General features: G+C 43.2%; 3 protein-coding genes across 3 annotated transcripts in view; all 3 read left to right on the forward strand.

Annotated features, from left to right (window-relative positions):
- The window catches only part of LOC131723128 (tripartite motif-containing protein 16-like protein), a 217003-nt gene that overhangs the window by 162268 nt on the left and 40062 nt on the right, over positions 1-14673 (forward strand). The window lies entirely within an intron of this gene.
- On the forward strand, positions 4068-9735 carry LOC131723112 (E3 ubiquitin-protein ligase TRIM47-like). Its single transcript, XM_059016532.1, has 4 exons — positions 4068-6185; positions 8631-8726; positions 8913-9146; positions 9301-9735. The coding sequence occupies exons 1-4, from the start codon at positions 5604-5606 to the stop codon at positions 9622-9624; spliced, it is 1236 nt and encodes a 411-aa protein (XP_058872515.1). The 5' UTR covers positions 4068-5603; the 3' UTR covers positions 9625-9735.
- On the forward strand, positions 9715-12373 carry LOC131723071 (tripartite motif-containing protein 16-like). The gene is made up of 3 exons (XM_059016404.1): positions 9715-9722; positions 10218-10354; positions 11457-12373. Exons 1-3 carry the CDS (start codon positions 9715-9717, stop codon positions 11987-11989), a joined length of 678 nt encoding a protein of 225 aa, XP_058872387.1. The 3' UTR covers positions 11990-12373.

Below are 14673 nucleotides of genomic sequence, written 5' to 3' on the forward strand. Positions count from 1 at the left end.
TACAGGTCTTTGTAACTAAACTATACCAGCAGACCAGCCTATTTCATACAGGCTTTTGTAACTAAACAATACCAGCAGACCAGCCTATCTCATACAGGTCTTTGTAACTAAACTATACCAGCAGACCAGCCTGTTTCATACAGGTCTTTGTCCAGTGACTGCTGGGTCTGATGTAAGAAGAAAAAAACAGAGCGATTCAGCCTATTGAATCTTTCAAAGGTTTGCCTGCCAGTTGAAGGAGCCAATGATAGCAGGGTAATACTATTGTGAAGCTGCTCAAAGAACACTACAGGTACAGTCCTGAATCCTCCCAGAAGCTGAGGGTGTGAAGTATAGAAGAACTGAAATGTCTGCTCTGGATAGACAAACACCAGAAAGATAACAAAGTTACAAACTGAATGAAAGGAGACAGTACACTATTGTGGGATCAAATAAAAGCAGGTTTATCACATCTTCAGCGAGCCCAGCAGGCACGAGCCTGTGAGCCTCTGTAGTCCTCAGAGCGCGAGCTCGGGTTCAAATGATTTCAGTCGCTTCTCGACTCTGGGATCAAGCTATCAGACACTTCTAGATGGTTAGTCAAGCTAACAGCCCCTAAAAGACTAAAACATCCCATTTATAACACATGAAAGCCCCGTGCAACCAGTCTACCCAGGCTAAGTGCTTGAGAAAGAGAGAGGGAGAGAGGTGTAAAGGGAAGGGGTGTATATCTCACTGCTCATGAACACACTGCTCCCAGGTAGGAAACCCACTGATCCTCAACTACTGCTCCTATTGATCTCACACAGCTCCAAACCACCAAGTCCACAGCTTGAGTTGCAATCTGGATTCTCAGCTTCTCACACGGCACAGCACACATCTCCCAACTTAACTCTCCCAGCTCCAGCACAGTTCATCTCCAGCACCCCCTCCTCAACACTCCCCACCCCACACTGTATACTCTCAATCCATCACTTCTCATTAACAGCACCCCCTCCTCAACACTCCCCACCCCACACTGTATACTCTCAATCCATCACTTCTCATTAACAGCACCCCCTCCTCAACACTCCCCACCCCACACTGTATACTCTCAATCCATCACTTCTCATTAACAGAACCCCCTCCTCAACACTCCCCACCCCACACTGTATATTCTCAACCCATCACTTCTCATTAAAAGCACCCCCTCCTCAACACTCCCCACCCCACACTGTATACTCTCAATCCATCACTTCTCATTAACAGCACCCCCTCCTCAACACTCCCCACCCCACACTGTATACTCTCAATCCATCACTTCTCATTAACAGCACCCCCTCCTCAACACTCCCCACCCCACACTGTATACTCTCAATCCATCACTTCTCATTAACAGCACCCCCTCCTCAACACTCCCCACCCCACACTGTATACTCTCAATCCATCACTTCTCATTAACAGCACCCCCTCCTCAACACTCCCCACCCCACACTGTATACTCTCAATCCATCACTTCTCATTAACAGCACCACCTCCTCAACACTCCCCACCCCACACTGTATACTCTCAATCCATCACTTCTCATTAACAGCACCCCCTCCTCAACACTCCCCACCCCACACTGTATACTCTCAATCCATCACTTCTCATTAACAGCACCCCCTCCTCAACACTCCCCACCCCACACTGTATACTCTCAATCCATCACTTCTCATTAACAGCACCCCCTCCTCAACACACCCCATCCCACACTGTATACTCTCAATCCATCACTTCTCATTAACAGCACCCCCTCCTCAACACTCCCCACCCCACACTGTATACTCTCAATCCATCACTTCTCATTAACAGCACCCCCTCCTCAACACTCCCCACCCCACACTGTATACTCTCAATCCATCACTTCTCATTAACAGCACCCCCTCCTCAACACTCCCCACCCCACACTGTATACTCTCAATCCATCACTTCTCATTAACAGCACCCCCTCCTCAACACTCCCCACCCCACACTGTATACTCTCAATCCATCACTTCTCATTAACAGCACCCCCTCCTCAACACTCCCCACCCCACACTGTATACTCTCAATCCATCACTTCTCATTAACAGCACCCCCTCCTCAACACTCCCCACCCCACACTGTATACTCTCAATCCATCACTTCTCATTAACAGCACCCCCTCCTCAACACTCCCCACCCCACACTGTATACTCTCAATCCATCACTTCTCATTAACAGCACCCCCTCCTCAACACTCCCCACCCCACACTGTATACTCTCAATCCATCACTTCTCATTAACAGCACCCCCTCCTCAACACTCCCCACCCCACACTGAATACTCTCAATCCATCACTTCTCATTAACAGCACCCCCTCCTCAACACTCCCCACCCCACACTGTATACTCTCAATCCATCACTTCTCATTAACAGCACCCCCTCCTCAACACTCCCCACCCCACACTGTATACTCTCAATCCATCACTTCTCATTAACAGCACCCCCTCCTCAACACTCCCCACCCCACACTGTATACTCTCAATCCATCACTTCTCATTAACAGCACCCCCTCCTCAACACTCCCCACCCCACACTGTATACTCTCAATCCATCACTTCTCATTAACAGCACCCCCTCCTCAACACTCCCCACCCCACACTGTATACTCTCAATCCATCACTTCTCATTAACAGCACCCCCTCCTCAACACTCCCCACCCCACACTGTATACTCTCAATCCATCACTTCTCATTAACAGCACCCCCTCCTCAACACTCCCCACCCTACACTGTATACTCTCAATCCATCACTTCTCATTAACAGCACCCCCTCCTCAACACTCCCCACCCCACACTGTATATTCTCAATCCATCACTTCTCATTAAAAGCACCCCCTCCTCAACACTCCCCACCCCACACTGTATACTCTCAATCCATCACTTCTCATTAACAGCACCCCCTCCTCAACACTCCCCACCCCACACTGTATACTCTCAATCCATCTCTTCTCATTAACAGCACCCCCTCCTCAACACTCCCCACCCCACACTGTATACTCTCAATCCATCACTTCTCATTAACAGCACCCCCTCCTCAACACTCCCCACCCCACACTGTATACTCTCAATCCATCACTTCTCATTAACAGCACCCCCTCCTCAACACTCCCCACCCCACACTGTATACTCTCAATCCATCACTTCTCATTAACAGCACCCCCTCCTCAACACTCCCCACCCCACACTGTATACTCTCAATCCATCTCTTCTCATTAACAGTGGCCCATCGTAATTGATTCTAATAAACGTGACTGTTACACGCTGCCAGCGTATGTTTAAAACACAACATTAATACAGCATTTAGATTTCAAGACCACGTCACTTTAACATACTTTGCATAAAATATTTTCTAAGCAAAGTTGTTAAAGCAGGAGAAAGGCAGACACGAATCAAGCACACCCTATCCACTTCATCTGTTCAACTTAATAAATGAACATCAGAATCATTCGATACCGTTCTGTACATACGAAACGGATCTGTTTAATATAAAAGAAGCAATTCAGACAGACTTCAGTTCTGGAGCAGGAACATTACTGAGCTGTATGTCTTGAAGCAAAGCTGGCTGATGGGAAACCGACACCGGTGTTATTCTGATCTGACAGTTTTAACATTCATTTTCTTGTTGGCTAATTGTTGTTGTATTGTCTCATACGCAATTCACAGTTATATAATAAATCAGAGTGCTTATATGTAATAATAATGCGCGCAAGACCACGCAAGCTGCTGCCGTTGTGATGAAACCCCTGAAACCCCTGAATATCGTGCTTTAGGCACTCGCACGGTGACGCAGGTACAGTGACACAAGTACAGTGACGCAGTTCTCCGTTCTGCACACAAACCCTTCTCGATGTAGAACCCGCCAGAACTGAAAATTCAAACCACTTCCACCAGCCAATGGAAGGGCGAGAATAAGAGCCAATCAGAACGCATTCTGTTTGACCAATGAAAATACGGGTAGGGCTGGCGGACCTATTTTCCTCTTGGCCAATCAGGACGCAGACGGCTCTGTGTGTGTCCGGGTTATCCCTGTAAGCGAAATGTCGCGATATCCGTGACGCGCGGTGCTGAACGAAAATATAAATAAAAATGGTCTGTTCTTAAATGAAAAAAAGACAAATATCATGCTGTTTGGTTTGGAGAAAATGATACAAAATACTAGTTCAAATTTCTCTCGTGTTACTTGTAACACCACAGCATTGGAGAGAGCCGACACTTTTAAATATCTAGGGGTTTATATTGACACAACTCTTCAATTTGATAAACCCATTAAAGATGTATGTAGTAAAATTGGAAGGAAGCTTGGAGGATTGTGTGGTCAGCGCCACTGTGTAAGCTTTACAGCAAGGTTTAAATGAGTTACTTGTGTTCCCTATTCTAGACTATAATGATGTGATGTGCGGGTCTGCTAGTGAGGAATCGCTGAAGAAGATCGATACAATGTGTAACAGGATGTGTATCTGTGTGCTCCCGTGTACTCCGCTAGCGCATCACTGCAGCGCGTATTCTACATTAAACTTGCGATCGCTGCTAACACAAGGAATTATCACTGGAATCGGATTCTCTTTAAAGGGGCACACAACACATTACCAGTTTATTTAAACAGCTTGTTTCTGAGTTTACCTGTAAATACAGCCTATCGTAATGTCTGAGACACACAATACTTTAATATACCGTCTGGAAAAAGTGCTGCGGGAAGAAAGTCTTTCGTTTTGTTCTGCTGCTACAGACTGGAAGCTGTTACCCGCAGGACTGAGACCTGACATCTCCTGTGGGAATTAAAAAAACAAACCCTGTTGTTCTAGTGCTTAAACAGGCTTGTGTGTGTGCTGTGTAAATCTGAGGTGTACTTTGTGTATTGTCTTGTCATTGTGCGTTTATATTATTTTTATTTTTGAAACCTGTAACCTGCTGCTGTTATTTCTAGCACGCCTTTGTAAACGAGCTACTTGTAGCTCACATGGGCTTCCTAAATAAAGACTTAAAAATCAAATAAATAAATAATAAAGAGCGCGTCACGTTTACGGTTATAACCGCACTGAAATATACTGGCTTTAAAACAAGAAAAGACAACCGATGCAGCTGCGCAGCAGAGACAAGAGAACGAGGCAAGCGCGTTTATTGTTTGGAAAGTAACTGTAATGTTATTACTGCCATTAAAAGCTAAACGCGTTGTATTACCTCGTTATTGACTAAAGTAATATTATTACAGTAATGCGTTACTAAAGTAACGAGATGCCGTTCAAACCGTCATCACAAACATACGTGTAACAGAACATTCCTTAATTTTACATGTTATAGATTTGGGGCTAAAACACAAAGTCAGACTCTTCAGCCCTGATATTAAACAGTTGTTAATATCAGTTGTTTAATTCCTAATCTTAACATTGTAATATTTGTTGGTGGATTTAGAAACAGTTTCATAGAATATCTGATTCGTCAGTTTCTGCTCCCCCTGCTTGTCTAAACCTGGCCTCAGTCCCAAACCCCGCCTCTCAGAGCTTTACACAACTCCAGGAAATCAGCGCAGTGAAGTTTCGTTTCTTGTGAAATCGTCAGTCTCTCTGTCTCACTGCAGCAGAAATGGCTTCAAAAGTATGGTCAGAGGATCGGTTTAGCTGTCCAGTATGTCTGGAGATATTGAAGGACCCAGTCACTATTCCATGTGGACACAGTTACTGTATGGGGTGTATTAAGAACTGCTGGGATCAGACTGATCATACAGGTGTCTACAGCTGCCCCCAGTGCAGAAAGACCTTTACCCCAAGGCCTGATCTGTGCAGAAACACCATGCTGGCCGAACTTGTGGAGGAATTAAAGAAGACAGGACTCAATCCTCCTCCTGCTCAAACTTATGCTGGACCTGGAGATGTGCCGTGTGATTTCTGCACTGGGAGAAAGTTCAAAGCTGTGAAATCCTGTTTGACGTGCTTGGCCTCTTACTGTGAAACACACGTCAAGCCACACTATGAGGTTACTCCATTAAAGAGGCACAAGCTGATCAATGCAATTGGAAATCTGGAGCAGAAGCTTTGTGCTGAACACCAACGATTATGTGAGGTCTTCTGTAGAACCGATCAGACGTGTATTTGCTGGTTGTGTGCAGACGAGGATCACAAGAGCCATGATACAGTCTCAGCTGAGAAAGAAAGGAGTGTGAAACAGGTAAGGGTTTGAACCATTTCCTTGTAGCTATCCTAGAAGATAAGAATTCCCAGGGATATTTAACATGTCTGTTTACTAGGTTATACAGTTTCACATCAGATCAGATTTTAATTGTATATTAAGAGCTATTTAAAGAGCCCTAGTTTTTTAATTGCTCTATCTAAACTATGATGTACTACAATGTATTTCAGGGTGTAACAGGGGTGTTGTTACGGGTGTGGCTATCGCTGATTGACAGGAGAGACACAGGAGGTTTTCTTTGATACAAAAAACACAAAACATTCAAAACAAAACACTGCTCGAAAACAACTAGAAAATAAAAGTTGACCAAACAAGAAAGGAGGTCCCGCTCCAGGAACAGTCTCCCTGACTCCTCCTCTCTAGACTTGGGTGGGATTAAAATCCCCTAAACTTGTTCCCTATTCCTTCCAGTGCTAGCGATCCTAGTTAACTCACACAGTGATCCGAGATACATTTTTCCTCTTGTGTTTTTCTCACCCTGGTTAACACACGCAGTCGTGAGGATCCTACAGCAACACTCTCCTTCCCAGACAGTCTGTATCCCTGCTTGTAGAACCAAGAAACTGGCTTTTCAGACCCTTTTTAAAGGCATGTGGCCGGGGCTAAGAGATAATCAATTAATCAGTTAACACCTGGCCACATTCCACATCTGGATTTGAATATGCCTTGCCATATCTAGCACAAACTTGATCATCAAAAACATTAATAACAATCAAACATAAACACACTGTTTACACGTGCAGGATCTCCGCACCCTGCCTCACAGGGTAAGAAGGATTTGTTCAGCTGTTTTGTGGTGCATTGGAATTTGTAGTGTAAAATTAGCATGATTTATATTCCTAGTTTTTTTTTTATATATGTCTTGCAATTTAATAAAATCATAGATCAGTTTCATTGTTTAAGATATTATAGTTTAATAAGTTAAACTTTTTAAAATTGACATTCCCAGAAAAGTCAAGCACCTAATTTTTAAAAAAGCAGAAAAGACCAAGATTAATATGATATGGAGTAGTGGTTAGAGCTCTGGACTCTTGACCGGAGGGTCGTGGGTTCAATCCCAGGTGGGGGACACTGCTGCTGTACCCTTGAACAAGGTACTTTACCTAGATTGCTCCAGTAAAAACCCAACTGTATAAATGGCTAATTGTATGTAAAAAATAAAGTGATATCTTGTAACAATTGTAATTCACCCTGCATAAGGGCATCTGCTAAGATATAAATTAATAATATTAATAATATACAAGATTAATATGATGTACAAAATAAAATATTTACATGATATACAATATAAATCGGGCAGAAAAAATAGCTTAATTTGGTGCGTTAAAACACATTTTTACATGATTAAAACAGATATGTTTAAGTTAGTTTAAAACGAAATGTAATAACCTATTTAGGATTTTGTTTGTTAAAATCTACAATTTCTTTCGCTCACCCTACTAGTCCCCTCTTTCCTTTGCTCTCTTCCACAGTGAAGTCCTTCTGCTCACGGGCTCATTCTTCTGGGGATTTTGTGTATTTAGGCATTTTTTACACTGATTTCATTGTTTTGTTTCAGTGCTGTTTTATCTGTGTTTATCGATTAAAAACGGAAATCAGAAGCCCTAAATATCCATTAAAGAGAAAGCTGCTTCAGTTTCCTAGGTGCTTGACAAAACAAACATGTAACACATGCTAGATCAGCCATCATTCACTGTTACTAGTATGAAACAGTACCATCTAGTGGACAGCTACTGTGGATCAAGTGTCCTTTTGTATTGCTGGCAGCTGTGCACTAGATGGTGTTGCATCTTACTACTATACACACATGTTGTCTGAAACTGCTGCCTTTGTCCAAGTTTAAACCACCTCCAAGGAAGGTTTCAATTTAATTCAGCTATCACATTTAAACATGGATTAAAATGAGTGGTGCAATGTCATTATATTTAATCTTTTAAATGTTTAACCTTGGATTAATTTTAAACAAGGATTACATATAAATCCTGGTTTAAAGTTTTGTGCAACATGATTCAAATATAATCCTTGATTTAATCTGGGTTAGTGGTTAATCCACGCTGGTGCATTCGACCCTTAGGGTATCTGTGTGCATAATGTGTGCATCGTTACACAGAGAATTGTGAGGGTCTGGAACCAACTCCCCAGTAATGTTGTTGAAGCTGACACCCTGGGATCCTTCAAGAAGCTGCTTGATGAGATTCTGGGATCAATAAGATACTAACAACCAAACGAGCAAGATGGGCTGAATGGCCTCCTCTCGTTTGTAAACTTTCTTATGTTCTTATGTTCTTATGTTAATCTAACTTCATATTAAGGGGGGAGAGGTGTGAAAACACAGCCTGCTCTGAAATAGTCTGTATTGAGTGTGACAGGATATCACTCAAAGCCCCATCAGAAATGTCACTGTGTCACTGTGTTTCTACACAGAAGCAGCTGGGAGAGACACAGACAGAAATACAACAGAGAATCCAGGAGAGACTCAAAGAAACTGAGGAGCTGAAAAAGGCTGTGGAGTCACTGAAAGTGGGTATTGACAAGAGGGGGGTATTATTATTATTATTATTATTATTATTATTATTATTATTATTATTATTATTATTATTATTAACAGATGGACTGGAACACATCTACAGAAGTTTACTGTCTATACCTGATGTGTTTTTGATATCAATTCTAACCATGTCTCCTCTACTGTGTTCTTTCACTCAGAGATCTGCATGCATAGAAATGAAGGAAAGTGAGAAGATCTTTACTGAGCTGATCCGATCCATTGAGAAGATCCACACTGAGGTTATTGAGCTGATTGGAGCTAACGAGAAGGCTGCAGTGAATCAGGCTGAAGGACGCATGAAGAAACTGGAGCAGGAGATTGCTGAGCTAAGGAGGAGAAACGCTGAGCTGAAACAGCTTTCAGAGACAGAGGATCACATCCATTTTCTACAGGTAACATCACTGCTTGTTAGAAAATCTCAAGTCCATAACTGGGACGGTTTCAGACAGACCTCTCCAATTGAATGAATCCTTGCTTTTCCCCAGGAATGTTTTGGACCCCATTCTGTTTCACTGAAAACTCCTTTTCTCCACTTTCCTGTTGTAGAATTTCCAGTCTCTCTGTGCCCCTCCTGAAGCTGGAGACTTACCCAGCGTTACTGTCAATACAGACATCTCTTTTGGGGCTGTGAGGAAAGCTGTATCTGAACTTAAAGACCATATTGAGGACTTCTGCAAGGGGGAATTAGTCAAAATAACCAAAACAGGTTGGTGTGAAATAGATTCCTTTGGTAGAGATTTCTCAAAAAAAACATGGCTTGAGGAGGGACAGGACTTGCAAGACATTAATAAAGACCTCTTGCAGATTGCTGGCTATATAAATAATGTAGTATTGAGAAGGGAGGAGGCAGCAGGGAGGAGGAAGGAGTGAGGAGGCAGCATGGAGGAGGGAGCAGGGAGGGCAGAGCAGGGAGCATTGGAGAGGGAGCATGGACAGAGAAGAGAGAATTAAGCAGGGAGCATGGAGGAGTGGGTGGAAGAGAGAGGAGGGAGCATGAAGGAGAGATCAGGAAGGAGGGAGCACATAAGTGGGAGGAGGCAGCATTGAGGAGGGAGCAGGGAGAAGGGAGCAGGGAGGAGGGAGCAGGGAGTGATAAAGCAGACTGAAGGGAGAAGGGCGCATGCAGGAGGGAGCAGGGAGGTGGAAGGAGGGAGAATGGAGGATGGAACGGACTGATGAAGCAGAGAGGAGGAAGTGATGTGAGGATGGAGCAGACAATGACTGTTGTATGTTTGATGCACAAGGGTGTCCTAATGTGGACACCGTACTGTTGGGCAAAGATATGTGATGGAGAGGAAGGAACACAAGACTCCAGTGCAGTGGCAGACGTGTTCACATTGACTTTGGCTGCTGCACCGATACGGAAGGAATACATATTCATTGTAATCATGAACATGTTGAAGTACGGATTTTTACATCCTGAAATGCCGTGAATAAGCCTTGTTTCTTTTCAGATTGCTGTTTGGAGTCTTGTGTGTGTTGTGTATTAATCCACATGTTTCAATTCTATGTTTCTCTCTTTTTTTCTGCCCAGTGAATGAAGTTGCAGTTTACAGTCTGCAGGCTCCAGAGCCAAGGAACAGAGCTGAGTTTTTAAAATGTAAGTCTGTTTTCACTGAAACATTTGATTGAAAGATGTGTCACTCCATTGAGAGAAGAGCTAACACTACAGAACAGGGAGGGGTGGAGCTTGAGGGCAGCAATTATTATTATTTATTAGTAATTGTGAAGCCAATAATCTACACTCCTCTCCAACAAGTATTGGTTCAGATGAATACATGCAGAATGACTGGGGGAGGGGCATTTGTTGCCTGTTTTTCCACTCAGACCTTTCTCTCCCTAAATATCTTGGTATCCCTGAATAGATAATCATCCCATCTTTTAATACATGTACAATGCATGTGAGACCAGTTGTGGGGTAAAATGAACAGCTATCCCTCCCAGTCATCCTGTGCTGGTAGTAAATGTATATTGCAGTATCACTGCACTTGTGGGATGGATTGCTCATTAAAATATTAGACAGATATTTGAAAAGTGGACGATATTCTATTGAAGATATTTAGTAAGCAAGGGGTCTGAGTGGGTAAAATGGCAACACATACCCTGTAGGAACATTAAGTGAACTGTAATTGTATGCAGAGCTGCATTTGATTGGTTCCAATTGAAGAAGTTTGATAAGATCGAGGAATTATAATGAACAAAACAATCAAACAGCAAGAGGGTTTAAAGGGTTCATAAGGTCCTTTGTATTTTATTGTGTTGCATGTTCCCATGTGTTGCTACAACTGTTTACGTGAGGTGTGTGTATTGTTTTAATTATTTTTATTTTTTTTACATTTTGGCCACTTTTTTATACTTATAGATAGCTTCACATGTAACTGCATGGGCCTCTCAGAACTACATTACCCATCATCCTCCTGCTCACATATGTAATTGAGATGGAATTACCAGTGAGCAGGAGGATGATGGGAAATGTAGTTCTGAGAGGTCCGTGCCGGTCCGCGGGAAGCCATCTTGAGGCAGAAAATGCAATTTAAAAGTTTAAAAAAGTGGTCAAAATGTATTAAAAAAAATAATTTAAACAACACACACACCTTCCATAAACAGGATGTGAGGATGCAGCAGACAATGACTGTTGATTTTCTCAGTGATTTGACTTTTCTAACCGTCTCTCCTCTACCCGTCCTCTTCTCTTCAATCAGATTCCTGTCAGCTCACACTGGACCCCAACACAGCGTATAGAAAACTCTGTCTGTCTGAAGGGAACAGAAAGGTGACACGGGGAGAGACCCAGAGATATCCAGATGATCACTCAGAGAGATTTGACTACTGGCCCCAAGTGCTTTGCAGAGAGGGTTTGTCTGGGACTCGCTGTTACTGGGAGATTGAGTGCAGTGGGGGAGGGGCTCTTATAGGAGTCACATATAAAGGAATCAGCAGGAAAGGAGGGGATCGTTCCTGTCTCCTTGGATCCAATGACAAGTCCTGGAGTTTGTTCTGCTCTGGTTCCAGTTACACTGCCCGGCACAATAACAATCAAACTCCAATAACTGCCCCCCACTCCCCCAGAATAGGAGTGTATCTGGACTTTAATGCCGGCACGCTGTCCTTTTATGGCGTCTCTGACACAATGACCCTCCTGCACAGATTCCAAACCACATTCACTGAGCCGCTCTATCCTGGGTTTTGGCTTTGGGGTTCTGGTTCCTCTGTAACAATCTGCCAGCTGAACTAGACTGTTTTGTGTTGTAAGAAACCCTTTGTATTGAACTCCCTGTCTGTCCTCTCCACTCCTCGGGTGAAGGGAATGTTCAATCTGACACAACTTTGGATGAAAGTTAGGGGGTAAAACGGCGCCACCTGCAGAGCGAAACGAGGGGAATTATTTGTTTTTAGGAACGAATGGATTTCATATGAAGTAACTGTATTTAATTTATTTTAAAAGAATTGTTCTGTTTTATATATATATTTAGAAAATGGCATCCAGTACTCAGTGCTGTAACAGTTTTTAAAAAAGTGACCTTAAGTTTGCTTTATTGTGTGTGTGTTTTTGTTTTTTGATTGCCATAAAATGTTTAATATTTCAGATTTTAGTAATGTGATTTAATAAAAAAAATTAAACGTGATAGACTGACTTTTTCTTATTTCTTAATACTCATTAACATGGTTTTTCAAATGAGAATGAGAAAGAAAGAGGGGAATGAGAGAGAAAGAGGTCTGGTAAAGCATAGGGAAGCATTGTAAAGCACAGAGAGGTCTGGTAAAGCATAGGGAAGCATTGTAAAGCACAGAGAGGTCTGGTAAAGCATAGGGAAGCATTGTAAAGCACAGAGAGGTCTGGTGAAGCATAGGGAAGCATTGTAAAGCACAGAGAGGTCTGGTAAAGCATAGGGAAGCATTGTAAATCACAGAGAGGTCTGGTAAAGCATAGGGAAGCATTGTAAAGCACAGAGAGGTGCGGTAAAGCATAGGGAAGCATTGTAAAGCACAGAGAGGTCTGGTAAAGCATAGGGAAGCATTGTAAAGCACAGAGAGCTCTGGTAAAGCATAGGGAAGCATTGTAAAGCACAGAGAGGTCTGGTAAAGCATAGGGAAGCATTGTAAAGCACATAGAGGTCTGGTAAAGCATAGGGAAGCATTGTAAAGCACAGAAAGGTCTGGTAAAGCATAGGGAAGCATTGTAAAACACAGAGGTGTCTGGTAAAGCATAGGGAAGCATTGTAAAGCACAGAGAGGTCTGGTGAAGTATAGGGAAGCATTGTAAAGCACAGAGAGGTCTGGTGAAGTATAGGGAAGCATTGTAAAGCACAGGGAGGTGTGGTAAAACATAGGGAAGCATTGTAAAACACAGAGGTGTCTGGTAAAGCATAGGGAAGCATTGTAAAGCACAGAGAGGTCTGGTAAAGCATAGGGAAGCACTGTAAAGCACAGAGAGGTCTGGTAAAGCATAGGGAAGCATTGTAAAGCACAGAGAGGTCTGGTAAAGCATAGGGAAGCATTGTAAAGCACAGAGAGGACTGGTAAAGCATAGGGAAGCATTGTAAAGCACAGAGAGGACTGGTAAAGCATAGGGAAGCATTGTAAAGCACAGAGAGGTCTGGTAAAGCATAGGGAAGCATTGTAAAGCACAGAGAGGTCTGGTGAAGTATAGGGAAGCATTGTAAAGCACAGAGAGGTCTGGTAAAGCATAGGGAAGCATTGTAAAGCACAGAGAGGTCTGGTGAAGTATAGGGAAGCATTGTAAAGCACAGAGAGGACTGGTAAAGCATAGGGAAGCATTGTAAAGCACAGAGAGGACTGGTAAAGCATAGGGAAGCATGGTAAAGCACAGAGAGGTCTGGTAAAGCATAGGGAAGCATTGTAAAGCACAGAGAGGTCTGGTGAAGTATAGGGAAGCATTGTAAAGCACAGAGAGGTCTGGTGAAGTATAGGGAAGCATTGTAAAGCACAGAGAGGTCTGGTAAAGCATAGGGAAGCATTGTAAAGCACAGAGAGGTCTGGTGAAGTATAGGGAAGCATTGTAAAGCACAGAGAGGACTGGTAAAGCATAGGGAAGCATGGTAAAGCACAGAGAGGTGTGGTAAAGCACAGGGAAGCATTGTAAAGCACAGAGAGGTCTGGTAAAGCATAGGGAAGCATTGTAAAGCACAGAGAGGACTGGTAAAGCATAGGGAAGCATTGTAAAGCACAGAGAGGTCTGGACTCTAACCCTGGGCTTGAGACTCAGCTCAGTGATTTGGATTCCTGAACAGCTTCTTAGTAAAGGTATTATTCAGCATGCCGCCGCACCGTGAACTAATAAGAAAAGACTTTCAGTACCTGGCAGGCTCTTGTGACATATCAGGAGGGTCATTCTCTTTACTCCTTCTTCTTCTCCTTGGAGTCGGGTCCATGACTCTCTCTACTGAATCACTCGTTCCTCAGTTAGCTGGGTTTCTCCTCTGCAACACAATTGAAACAAGTCTGTTGTGGGGTTTTGGATTTGGTTCCCACCTGGCTACCGAGTCCCCACTTGGTGGATGTGTAACCACACCTAAGACCCCACTTAGATAGGTAGACAAGAACACAAACACACACACAAACACAAATACACACAGGAACTGACACACAGAAATACACACAGGAACTGACACACACAAATACACACAGGTACTGACACGCACACACAAACAAAAATACACACACGTGCTGACACACACACAAAAATACACACAGGTGCTGACACGCACACACACACACACACAGGTACTGACACACACACACACACAAACAGGTACTGACACGCACACACACACAAAAATACACACAGGTGCTGACACACACACACACACACACAAAAATACACACAGGTACTGACACGCACACACACAAATACTGACAAGCACAGACACGCACACACACACACACACACACAGGTAC

This window comes from Acipenser ruthenus, chromosome 53, assembly GCF_902713425.1.
Source record: "Acipenser ruthenus chromosome 53, fAciRut3.2 maternal haplotype, whole genome shotgun sequence".
Classification (NCBI taxonomy): domain Eukaryota; kingdom Metazoa; phylum Chordata; class Actinopteri; order Acipenseriformes; family Acipenseridae; genus Acipenser; species Acipenser ruthenus.